We start from the raw sequence: 14,254 nt of genomic DNA, 5'->3' as shown, positions 1-14,254 counted from the left end.
TTCTGTAAGAGAGTTAGCAGGACTAAAAAACGAAATCAATAAACGATCATTATTTTTAAAGTTAAATTTATGTAAACTTTTAAAACGCTTGCATGTGTTTCCGGTTTAATGTGTTTAAAAACATTGCACAGTACCACACGTTACAGTATAATTATTACGGATCATTTTGCAGAATCAGCTGCTTTTGGTGCAAGGCTTTTGTTATCCTGCAGGATTCCACATAAAAATGTAGATTCCCATTCTGATATCTGCCTACCTATCTTATATATATATATATATATTTAAATGTACAATTATATTATGAAAAAACTTATTCAGAAGCATTATTTTACTTAAATGTTTAATAAAAAAATATATATAATAGACAAAAATACAAAACTATATCATCTTATTTATATAGAATATAGATCAAAGCACTACATTAAACTTTGTGCAACAGCTTTTGGACTTGCTGTTACTACATTTATTCTGACACCTTTACCACTCATTTCGAGTTCCAGGAATATCAACAGTAGCAATTCTTATAGCCATCACTTCTGTGTATGCACAGCATTGCTTATAAGACAATCCACACATCACATTTTACACGCAAAAAGATTTATAATAATGTTCTTTTCTTGCTTTTTTGGTTTGACATCATTTAGACTTAGTTGCATAAAGAATACAATGCTTGTGTTTCAATGTTCTGATCAATAGTTCTCAAGATATAAGCCAAATTAATGATAAACTCATGTCCAAAAATAAGCATTGTATAAGAAAGTCAACTTTGCATTATATATTGAAAGAAAGTGATTTGTTTGGTCATCGAAATTGAATTTAAAGCTGCAAGAATTACCCAAACTGATTTTGTGGAGATATTGCTACTTGAGAACAATCCATCAATACCATGAAGAATATTTAATATCTAAATGAAACATTCATTAATGCTGATCATATGATTTCCATAGGTTGAAACAATATCGTAAAATTTTATCAAGATAAATTTCTTCAACGGTTGTAAACTGGATTAAAAATCCAAATGGTCATGGTAAATGCATAATCTGTATCCATATAGGCAGCAAAAGTGGATTTTTGAATGTTCTCTTACTTTTTACTTCAAATAGCAATTGTGATCATTAAGAAATCAATGGTTCCTGCTTCAAAACATTACACTCATTCCAAGTGGTTCTACTTGTTACAAAAAGTGAGAATTATCACATCATTTGCTCTGAGGATATGCCCACATATTCATAAAAAAAATCAAAAGTGACTGTTTAACTGAAAAAGGATCATGGTAACTAGAACAATTGAACAATCATTCATCATACTGGTGTGAGAATTAAGAACCTAACCACAAAAACGGTAGAAGACGGTAGAAAACGTTTGTTTTTAAATTGAATTTTGCTGGTATATTGGTAATTTTGTGGTTAGGTTCTTAGAACAATTGAAACAGGAAGTGTTGGATATAGTGAAAATAGAGAGCTGAAGTACTTGAATTATTGATGACATGGCTTAAAACAGCAGATGACGCTACTGCATCTACCATGTTATGGAGAACTTAGCTAGCATAGTCAGATCAAGATTGTACATCACAATAAAATATTCAAGTTGGATGATGTCAGAATTTTATTTGAAAAGGGTATAATAAATACTGTTGACCACATGAGCCTCATCTTTTCATCATGTTGAGATAAAGCTTTAATTTTGAAAATTAAACTTTTCTTCTGAAGACATCATTTTGGATCCATTTCTCATTACTGTAATGTGGACACATCAGACTGATAATTAGGAATGGAACCAAACAGGATTGGATAATGATATTTATCGATGATAAGGAAAACTTTTTGTTACAGTTGCCAATTAAAACCTTGTTTATTCTGTTTGTTAAATATTATACTATTAACTTAAAATGAAAATGAACAATTATTATTATTTGGAAAATACACTTTCAATAATAAAAATAATAATTTATACATTTCATTGTCTTCAAAATTAAACAAAATCTAAAACTATTGTTTTCATACAATTATAGTTCTAATGTCAAACATTTAAGTCAAACAATGCTTGGCTATAATGAAATGATACAAATTCAAAATGTACATCCACTCCATACTTATTCTGGAAAACATCTACAACAATTCATTCCTTTTTTAAATATACCACTCACAAGTTTTACATTCGATATCTAATACATGGACACGAATTTAATCAATAAAAATTTTTGAGTCATTCTTAAAGCATTTTTGCAGAATAATTATGTTATATCTTTTGTTATTAATTTTAAGTGATTTCATCAAAATCTATCCCAATAATTTGTTACTGTTTTAAGCAAAGAACAAATGGTGAAAATAGAAGTTTCAATATGAGAATATATCTGAAAAATGTAGCATGCGAATTAAAATAATAAACAAAATTTGATGATTAATCAAAATTGTTTTTTAATATACTGCACAAAAACTTTGATATAAAAAAAATTGAAACAGTATTTTAAACTGAACACAAAACATTTTACATATAATCAAATTAGCCATATGAAAAAATTCAGATAGCATTGATTTTTACCGATAAAAGTCACAATATTTACTCCTACATATTGATATATTCAATACAATGCACATTACATCATAAGTAGTTTGTTATTTTTGTCTCAAGATGAATTTTCTTGGTTAAAACTAAAGCAAGAAAATGTTCAACTTTACGGAACTGATATACAAAATACAATGACCAACAAATACTATTTACGAACAATCACGACATGCAAATGTCTTATTTTATTCACAACAGTACTATGTTCTATAAAGGCACAATACATATCAATTGATAATTAAAACTAAAACTAAGAACACCATTCATAAAGCCAATGGTAAATTTATATCAATATCTGGTTCCATACACATTTAAAAAAGAAAGACAAAAGCAAAAATGTATATAAGAATGTATTATTTTATAATTGTAAAGAAAAAAAAAATTATTATTTTTCATTTTTAATTAAATTTTAAAAACAAAAATATGAATTAGACTCAAGACAGGATTATTTCTAAAAGTACATTTTAAAAATTATAAGATATATCAATTTTTGGGTATTGATTATCAAACTTTCTGTTTAAGATAGCATATTTTAGTTAAAAACCTCAGTGTTGAAGCATGATACACTTCAATATACAATGGCTGTAGATAGCTTCATTAATATGTTAAGATTATATAATATAAATGAGTTATTAGAATATGCTTCTAAAACATTTCAAAGAAACTCCAAAAAAACAGTAAGAGCACCATTATTTCCCATTTAGCACCAAATTGAATAGAACAGTGAGGAAATTCTTGAAATTTAAAATCAAAATTCTTTCTAAGAATACTTTTGACTTTAAAAAATACAATGTATAAATCACAAAATGTCAGGAACTGCCGTATTTAATTTATCTGGTCATGGTATAAATTTTTTTCCATAAGAATTATATGGAAGTTAAGGATTAGTTAGCTAGAAAATAAATCAAACATAAAAACATTATAATTTTAGTAAAAACAGATTTAAAAACAAATCAAGTATTTATTAAAAGGAAATGAAAATTACTATGGATATTAAAGTAATAACATTAAAATCAGTTAAACCAGAAATAATAATGAAAAGCTCTAGTAAAATTTTTGAAACTATAAAAATATTTTTGTTATTTTGAAAATTATATTACATATGATTTTTAAAAAATATTAATTAATAAACTTAAATTTAGGATTTTTAGTAATCAAGTTCATTAATTAATTAAAGATAAATTATGATAAGTGGATACTATCACAATTAATGTATTAATTTTTTGTATATGTAATCTTTTAGAATTTATCCTGTTTTCAGCTCTTTCATTTGAATCAAACTTTTTATACTAACTGAAAAATCTAGCTTTAAAATTGGTTCTACAACTATAAAATAAACAATTCCTATACATATGTATTTTTGTATTCAGTTATTCTTTTAAATAAAACAATTAAAATTTTGGTGGAAAAATACTTAGGATGAGTTTACAATCAGACATATCACTTCTTACATGTATGGAGATGTTAAAATAAGAAGAAAAAAATAGTATAGGACATTGGTCAAAACAAAAACAGATGAGTTGTGTTAGGAAAAAATCAAACATTCAGGATGAGTTAAAATTTCAATGCTAATGATATTAGGTATTTACAATGACATTGCTTGGAGAAAATTTTCAATTAAAACTTCCCTGGTTCTATTTTAATTTAGATAAAAGTAACAATGGTTATGATTCTTTTTCAGTTTTATCTTCTTCTTCTTCATGAGCAGTGTTAGTATGCCATGTTAACCTTTCTTCATAAAACTGGATAACAATCTGTGGACATTTAACATTTGCAATTCTTGCAGGTACTAAATCTGCTTCATCACTTCCTTTCCTTTAACAAATAAATATGAAAATATTAATAATGATATGATACATTACTTACTATTTAATTATTATTGATACAAAAATGTTCAAACTTATACAAAATTAACTCAATAAACTTTTACTAAATTTTAACTCATTAATGAACTTTAAAATTAACAATGAACTTCAATTTTATTTAATTTTAACTTAACTTTTATTTAAAATTTTACACAAATATGAAAGAAAATAATAAAGCATAACACTAGTTTATAAATTGAATATTTTATTAACAACCAGAATTGAAAGTCCTTTTGTAATTAGCACAAAAAGTTGATCTAGAAAACTTTTCAGTTTATCTCTATCACACACAGATTTTAAGTTATGATTTTTGGAAAAAAGTTCTGAAAATTACACAAATGGTAACACAGTTCTATAATCATCCAGTACAAAAAGAAACTGATATGCAATAAAAACTGAAACTAATAATAATAATTATAATAAAACCAAGGAGAAGTGTATTACAATGAATTAAAGTTTAATATATTTCTAATAAGATTGCAATTTTCTGACTTTGCTCTTTCTCCCAAATTTCTCTATTTTGCTGCACAGCCTCAATCTTATTTTTCCCTATACTGATTACATATTATTTACATCTCTACTTTTGTTAAAGTTTTATTTGATATATGTATGAAATTTTATTAGTATATTTAAAAAAATTTGCCAGTTAACAATATTTTTGTTCTGAAAATGATATGTTTAAAGCAACAGTTTCAGGAGAATTTGTTTTGATTTAATGACATTTTAATCACATGGCTTTGATATGTTCATCATGTCAAGGTAATTTCAGTTAGAGCAAATAACAAATAATTTTAATTACTACATAATCAAACCACTCATATTTTGAATAAAAAATTACACTTGTATCCAAAAGTTAAGCAACAAAGTGAAAAATTAGCATATTTGGCAAAAGAAACAATGTGTAGCCAAAAAAATTTGCACACACGATAAGTGTATATGTTACTGTGAAAGACCGAAATTAGAGAATGTCGATATTCTCCAGTGAATGTTAACACATACAAAATATGTCGGTGAAAGACCGAATATTTGGTTATATTATTATACATTCGAACAATCGCCGTGTATGTTGACAAGTACAGATAAGCTTTAGTGGAGGTCGAAATGACACCCGAAAAGCCGATGTCGACAGAGAGGCGACAGTCTGTCGCCAAATCCTTTGTGGGTAGTCAGAGGTAAGACAAGATCGTACCTCTTTTCCTGGCAATGGTTTGGTGGAAATAGCCCACTTTGTCACTAAATGGTGTTTTTGTTCTTTTGATCCTGTGAGGTGGGGATCGGTTAGTCAGGTTGAGTAACGGAGGATGAGAGGGGGTCATCGGTAAAACGTCGTCAATATCTGAATAAAAGACACCATTAACAGATCAATTCGTAATCACGTAATCAGTTCGTAATTTGTAAAGAAAAGTTACTTTTCATAGATGAGATTTCTTCTCAAGAAATATCACTGAGAGAAGCAGTTACAGCTAATTCGAAAAGTGGAGGGTAAGGCTATACAGTAGACCCCACTATAACACTGTAGATAATTCCGTGTTATATGAATTCCATGTTGTACAAGTCACTTAGATTTTACAAATACATGTGCTGGACTGTGAACGTATCATGTATTTGTAAAATCTAAGTGACTCGTACAACATGGAATTCATATAACGTGGAATTATCTACAGTGTTATAGGGTGGTCGACTGTACACGCTGTTTTTGCAAGAAAAGGTGTTCCACGAATAAACGCAGTTGTAAAAGCAAGGGACTCAAAGTGCCATAACAGTTTAAGTTATTGCAATAAATATGATTGTACAATGTCAATCACATAATTTATTTGTAAGTTTATTATTGTATTTTCTTTAATGATTTAGAATGTACTGTTCATTTTACGTTCAACAGTTTTTTTACATGTGCCGTTACTTAAGCTTTCTCCTATTTTGACATATTAAAAAGTTGCATTTTTGTCTTAACGTAATAAAAATATTTTTATTCAACGTTCACCATCAGTGCATGCTGAATGTCGACATTTGCCGGTGTAAGTGAGAAATAATGATATTTAGCAAATATTTCATACATACACGAAACGACTGTGTGAATGCTGACATTCACCTGAGAATGTTGACATTCGCCAGATATCGGTCATTCACAGTAACATATACATGAGGAAACTAGTCCACAAAAAATTTTGCATAGCAACATTTTTAAGAAGGAAATGTGGCAGGTATAAAAATGGCCTGTTTTGTTCAGAGCATGTATCTCAACTTTATGGAACCCAGAAGGAAACTCTAGATATCTACTCATTTTTCAAAATTTGGCTATCATCATCTGAGTGCCAACAGGTGATGAGAGGCAATAAGAAGTTTCAAAGGGGACCAGCAACAGTCAGAAGTAATCCAATTCCTAAATTTCAATAGCTTCTGTAATTAGTCACCTGTGGAACCAACATCAAAGTGAAGGAACAATATTGCAAAGACTAGTAAGTGGACACCCAAGAGTCTCAACTGCTCAAGATGACCATTTTCTATGTCTACAAGCATGATGCTACAGATCAATCACGGCACATCAGCTTGCTTCAGACCTTGCAGCGTCAACAGAAAGAGCAGTATCTCAGCAAACTGTTTACAGATGGCTACATGAAGGCAAGCTGTATGCAAGACAATCAGTAGTTTGCACCTCACTGATGCCCTCGCACAAACAAGCCTGGTTAAACCAAACCAAAGATCACCTCAACTGGTCACAACAATGAGATGCTGTGCTTTTCCCCCCATGATTGTGTTCTCTTTAGAACAATTTTTAATTTTTAAATTATTTTTGTTGAATTTGATATTCTTGTTCTTTTATTTTAAATGGTGTAATTCACTGAGAAAGGACTATTGTATGAGGTCAAAAACGTTATTATTTATTAAATCTACTGCTGATGTTACAAGGTATTCTGTTTCACTACTGTTTCTTATTCTCCAGTTAGATTTTATTTATTTATTATTATAAATACATACACTATAAAATTCATTTACCATTTTATTAAAAACATTAGTTCTCCACTTGAATCAGTTGCTCCAATCACCCGTTCTGGTTCAAGTCCTCTATCAAAACCTCTTGGTCTATTATCTTCCTGTAAATACAATTAAGACTAACAATATATTAAATTTATCAATCGGTATTAATGGAAACAGAATAATTTAATCTAAAATGATTAAAAATATATTATTACCAGTTAAAAATTCAGCATTTGGTACTTTATTAGTATTCAACGCGTGATGGTGAATGGAGCTTTAAGTAATTCGGTTAAAAGGAGAAGCCTGATTTACAGGATTGGCTCTGATTTCATTTTAATGATTTGTGATGCGTATCCAAAACAGATCGTTTCTGACGAATGTTTACTTGTATCCAGTACACTTGTACTAACGGTTTTGATCTTTAAATTTTGATGCGATAAAGTGCATTTCATGGTATTGAAAGACTTTCACTCATACAAAATAATGCCATATAATTTCACGAGTAACTCCTGTTTATAAATAACTTTAAAATTAATTATTTNAATATAATATTTTCTGTATATAAAGAAATATTTAAAATTAATGCAAGCTTTTCCCACTTTTAATCAAATATCATTTTCATTAAAAAAAAATGAAATCAACCAATCTGTTATGACTTATTTCACTTTCTGGTAGTTTCACTTCTGATCTATTGACAACTTTTTGCTTGAGCCAACACAAAGTTTAAAGTAAATGCTAGTGTTGTTGAAAATTTGACCAAATTTTTCTAAAATTTATCAAATTTACAATTTATCAGTAAATTGTAAATCAAATCTGAACCTTATGTTTGTTAAAGAAAAGTTCTGTTTACAAACACTTTATATTTAATATAGTCCAAATTTCCCCAATGACCATTTTAACATAAAATACACTTGTAAATAATAATGTAAATATTTGACATACATATTTAGATGAAAAAATCCATTACAGTTATTGCCAAGATGTAAGTAGCAAATAGTACTCAACTGACTTGTACTTGAAAAATAAAGCAAATATGAAACAGTGCCAGGGGCCACACAAAAACAGATGACTACAGATTACTAAAATATTATTAAAATAGTAATTTAAGTACATCTGTAAAATACGTAAGTGTGAGAAACTGGGAGCTGCTTTATTATAATTTCTAATGGAAATTCATGTTATTAAAAACTTTTCTATGTTCCCATCCGTTTCGCACGGAATTAGGAAACAGACAAGTAGGTGTTAGTTTAATAAAGAATCGACTAAGAAACTTATGTTAAAAGAGGGGGTCTTTGATGCAACAAGTCCCTTCCCCCTCTCATTGATCTGAGAAAGTTTCAAAACTTAAACAATTTCACTGTGTGAGTCTGACAGCAAGTCAGATTCCCACTGCCCTAGCCATCTATGACACGCTGAAGGTGTCATCACTATAAAACATAAAGTCACGAGACCAAATTCTCACACCAGAGAGGGATATAACTGTTGGATACCCAATCGTCAGGGTGGACATACTCAGAAGACGACAACACATTCATCCCACCATAGTCCCCAAGGATTACCTTTGTTTTTGGTGATTTGTGCGTCTTTCCAAATGTCTCTCAGTCCTCCACAGATAATTTCTCTCTGAAAACAACAGCCATTACGGCAAAGAGGTATGATAGTTAACTGATTTATGTAAACTCTCTCTCGGTTGACTTAAATCTTCAGTTTAGAGGCTGTATATATCCCATAAATATTGGATCGTACAGAGATGAGTGTGCTATACGTTATATGTATAATTGTAATCGTAACTAGTTATTGTACATCGCTTTATTTTCCTATTAATTAAAGTTATTTTTAGTTAAACTGGCAGTGACTCCAATTGTTCAAACCAGTCACCCTATTGAATTATCTTCAACCTCCCCACTCAACTGATAGCCATCCTAGCCATCCAGTGACCATGTGAGTGGGTTTTACCAACCCAATGCTGATCAAAGTGGTTTAGAGCTTTACTCTCTAACCCCCAGCTTCTCATACAAGAAAAGATGTTTTACATTTTATTCTGTGATATATATTAAAATGTTTTAATTTCTCCTGAAAAATGTAAATTATATGATGATATCAATGAAAATATTACAGTTTTAAGTGTTTTTATTTTCTATTATGATTAATCAGAAGTTATAATAATGTGTTCAAAACATTTAATACATTAGAGTAAATGTATTTATTTTCTGAATAATAATAATATTTTATCAACAATAGTAAAACAATAAAAGATATTTAGAAAATAATTATAATTTAAATTAATCTTTTTTCAAATAATGAACATAATACAGTAAAACCTCAATTTGACAAAATTTCCAGTCAGTATATCATATAAAATTTAACACCCTGTTAATTTTAAAATGTTTTTATACATAATTAAATTCACAGGTTTTTTTCCAAATCCAAGTCACTACTCAAAGTGTATTTTTCAAAAAATGTTTATTTATTTAGATTTAGATTGTATAATTGTTTACTAGTCTTAGAACAATAGTGAATACATAAGCAATAATACATATAACACTTTTTTGTGAATTTAACTTCTCATACCATCTTAATTCTAATTACACAAATGCATTTACATAAGTAAAAAACAAACTAACTCATTTGCCAATTTTTTTAGTACAAGCNCTTTCAAAAAAATCGCTAAACAACAAGGATTATGCTTAGCATTCAGAAGATGCTCGTCTTTGTTTAGGCTTCTGCGCAATGAAAAAGACAAACCTAATGAAGACGAGCTACCGGGGTGTACGCTGTCCCCCTCACGGACCATAGATTTAATAGGAAATTGGTCTACATTGGCGCTACTAAACGTGCTATTGGTGTCAGATGGACAGAGCACCAACGGGACATCCTACACAACAGGGGTTCTACATCGTTATCTTTGTATGCTTCGGACCCAGAGATCTCTGCGGACTTCGACAACGCCAAACTCCTTATTACCACATCTTTTACGGACCACCTCCAGTGGTTGGAACAAATGGAAATATGCAAAGCATACAACACATCTGCTCCCATCAATTCGAGGGATGAATTTTCAGAACTACATATTTATACATATAATATATACAGAATTAACAAAATGGAATGAATTAATTTTAAATATTAAGAAATTTATATTTAAACAAATTTTATTTGAAAGCAAAAATCATATTTTGTTTAAAGAAAATTACAATTAAGCATAGTAACAATAAACCTATTGAACATAAACTTATTTATTAACAAATTTCCATATAGTACCAAGATGGCCAAACTGCTGGCAGCTCTTCTAGATCCTATTTAATTAAATATAAGGGAATACATATCCATTATATAAAATAACAGTTCAATATAGAATATGGTTCTCATTTCTGATATACAGTAAGACCCCGCTTAACGATGATTTGATATAATATGATCTCCTCGAAGCCTAAAATAAAGGTCAAAATTTATGCTAATTCAAATTATTGCAGCATTCAATTGAGTTGTATATAATATGATTATTTATGAACACAAACCAATCAGCAAAAGGTGGCAATTTGTCGTAGCACTGTACTTCCCTTAAATCTATGTTTATTTTTTTGCAATTTTGGAAAAAAATATAACATCGTGGATACCGTAGGCAATATCAACTTCACTTGGCAAGAATTAACTGATAAATGCATAAACTGAGTGTGGAAGAAGTGATGGCTGGAGGTATCCAAAAATTCTCAATGAGAAGAGCCTATTGCTGTATTGTTAGGTTGACCAAATTGTAAACCTAATCAATACATCAGGACTAGGAGATGTAGACAAGCAAGATATTGAGGAGTTACTGCAGGTTTATAGTGAAAGCCTTACCAATGACAACCTTCAAGAACTGGCAGAACAAGGAATTCATGTAGAACTGGAAAATAGGGATTCTGAAAATGAAGAACCGAAAAAATTTCTCTACAGGTTTCCTTAGTAAAAATTTGGTAACGATAACTGAAATCATTGATCAAATTGTAGTGAATGATCCAGATTTTGAAAGGAGTGCAAAAGCAAAACAAGGCATTTTGGATGTAATCTTCTGCTACCGACATTTGCTTAATTAATTAATTAATTAATGAAAGAAAAAAATGACAAATGACACTACAAGACTTTATCTTGTAGTGTCATTTGTCATTATATTAATTTGTATAATAATATAATAATATATTATTATACAAATTAATGTAAAAATAATAAAGTAAAATCTGTTTAATATAATCTCTCAACAAACCTTTAACCAGTGGAAAAAAAATATGAGTAATACTACACACAAACGTTTTCGAATCCCTCCCTGGGTCCTTTCTCAAGCAAAGATTAGTCCGTAAAAATTCGTTAGAACGAAGACCAGCAGAACAAAATTCTTCCAAACTGCAACATTCGAAAAACAAATTATTTAGAACCATATTTCAAATATCAAAATTCAAAAAAACCAAGGTGAATCGCGTTCATTCCGGTATTCGTAATCCAAAGTCATTACGTAATGCTCGGTTTTTTTTTATGATTGCATTTTATGCATTTTATAAATTAAATAAAAATAAAAGATCATATCGGCAGGTTTGATGTTTTAATACCCTAATTATTATACGTATTTATTAATGTGAATTGTCATTCTGGAGTAGGGCCTGCCACGCCAGAGACAGGGTAATTTCATCCCTCGAATTGATGGGAGCAGATGTGTTGTATGCTTTGCATATTTCCATTTGTTCCAACCACTGGAGGTGGTCCGTAAAAGATGTGGTAATAAGGAGTTTGGCGTTGTCGAAGTCCGCAGAGATCTCTGGGTCCGAAGCATACAAAGATAACGATGTAGAACCCCTGTTGTGTAGGATGTCCCGTTGGTGCTCTGTCCATCTGACACCAATAGCACGTTTAGTAGCGCCAATGTAGACCAATTTCCTATTAAATCTATGGTCCGTGAGGGGGACAGCGTACACCCCGGTAGCTCGTCTTCATTAGGTTTGTCTTTTTCATTGCGCAGAAGCCTAAACAAAGACGGGCATCTTCTGAATGCTAAGCATAATCCTTGTTGTTTAGCAATTTTTTGAAAGAAGAATGTCAAGAATGGGTTGTAGGTGACTGGGACGATGCGATGGTCTTGTTCCACATTATCACTATTATGTGGAGGAGTAGGTGGGAGACCGATGCTAAATTGTTATGATAATTTATGAATGATGTGGTTGAATCCATGTTGTCTGGCGATCTATGTACATAGCTCAATTCTTGAACTAAAGCCTCCTGTGTAGAACAGTGGGTGTGGGCCCTTTTAACAAGAGCTCTAAACGCCGCCATCTTATATCTGAACAGATCACAGGAGTTCGCTGGAATATACATTGGGAAGTGACATGTCTTGCAGTAAATAGATGTGTATATGGTATCTCCTCCAAATGCAATATTCAAGTCCAGAAAATAGACCGAGGAATTACTACGTTGCTCCAGCTCTATGGCAAGGCCATGCTGATTGTCGTTCATCTGATTCACAAAGAGGGATGTCTGGATCGTGTCTCCATAAAATGATGTTTTTATGGAGACACGACCATATTGTATGATATTTTTATGGAGACACGACCATATTGTATGATATTTTTATGGAGACATCATATTGTACAAGCGATACATCGATGACATCATCATTTTAACCCATTCTTGACATCCTTCTTTCAAAAAAATCGCTAAACAACAAGGATTATGCTTAGCATTCAGAAGATGCTCGTCTTTGTTTAGGCTTCTGCGCAATGAAAAAGACAAACCTAATGAAGACGAGCTACCGGGGTGTACGCTGTCCCCCTCACGGACCATAGATTTAATAGGAAATTGGTCTACATTGGCGCTACTAAACGTGCTATTGGTGTCAGATGGACAGAGCACCAACGGGACATCCTACACAACAGGGGTTCTACATCGTTATCTTTGTATGCTTCGGACCCAGAGATCTCTGCGGACTTCGACAACGCCAAACTCCTTATTACCACATCTTTTACGGACCACCTCCAGTGGTTGGAACAAATGGAAATATGCAAAGCATACAACACATCTGCTCCCATCAATTCGAGGGATGAAATTACCCTGTCTCTGGCGTGGCAGGCCCTACTCCAGAATGACAATTCACATTAATAAATACGTATAATAATTAGGGTATTAAAACATCAAACCTGCCGATATGATCTTTTATTTTTATTTAATTTATAAAATGCATAAAATGCAATCATAAAAAAAAACCGAGCATTACGTAATGACTTTGGATTACGAATACCGGAATGAACGCGATTCACCTTGGTTTTTTTGAATTTTGATATTTGAAATATGGTTCTAAATAATTTGTTTTTCGAATGTTGCAGTTTGGAAGAATTTTGTTCTGCTGGTCTTCGTTCTAACGAATTTTTACGGACTAATCTTTGCTTGAGAAAGGACCCAGGGAGGGATTCGAAAACGTTTGTGTGTAGTATTACTTATATTTTTTTCCCACCAGTTAAAGGTTTGTTGAGAGATTATTTTACATTGATCTGGTGTGTGAAGATTCTTTATAAAATCTGTTTATTTTTGATCATGTGTTCCCCTTTTCCTATTTAACCTATGTTAAAATGACCTCATTTAACACTTTCATTTAGCACTTTGTCGTCTAGGAATGCACTCCCCCCACCATTAAGCAGGGTCTTACTGTACTATATTAAGGGTAGCCAAACTGCTTATCTAAATATTGCATGCTTTAGGATATAACAAATATTTCCCATTTTAATTTCTTTGATCCCAACCTTCTCAAATCAATCTGTAATAATTTAAGGCATAAGATTAAACAATGAAAAAATTTATTGCATTCCTTTTTAATCAGTAATATAGCC

At 30.8% G+C, this 14,254-nt stretch overlaps 1 protein-coding gene across 1 annotated transcript in view; it reads right to left on the bottom strand.

The window, feature by feature from the left end:
• Positions 1–3,705: 3,705 nt before the first annotated feature.
• The window catches only part of LOC111614492 (chromobox protein homolog 1-like), a 44,795-nt gene continuing 34,246 nt past the window's right edge, over positions 3,706–14,254 (bottom strand). The window contains exons 3-4 of the mRNA XM_023355868.1: positions 7,425–7,535; positions 3,706–4,380 (exon numbers count right to left, since the gene is read on the bottom strand). Coding sequence (XP_023211636.1) covers positions 4,230–4,380; positions 7,425–7,535 — 262 coding nt within the window. The 3' untranslated portion in view covers positions 3,706–4,229. The remainder of the gene's footprint in view (positions 4,381–7,424; positions 7,536–14,254) is intronic.

Source organism: Centruroides sculpturatus, unplaced genomic scaffold (genome assembly GCF_000671375.1).
Source record: "Centruroides sculpturatus isolate CEXI.00-Female unplaced genomic scaffold, Cexi_2.0 scaffold2013, whole genome shotgun sequence".
Taxonomy (NCBI): domain Eukaryota; kingdom Metazoa; phylum Arthropoda; class Arachnida; order Scorpiones; family Buthidae; genus Centruroides; species Centruroides sculpturatus.
Note: the sequence above shows the minus strand (reverse complement) of the source record. Positions and strands in the feature narration are given on the sequence as shown.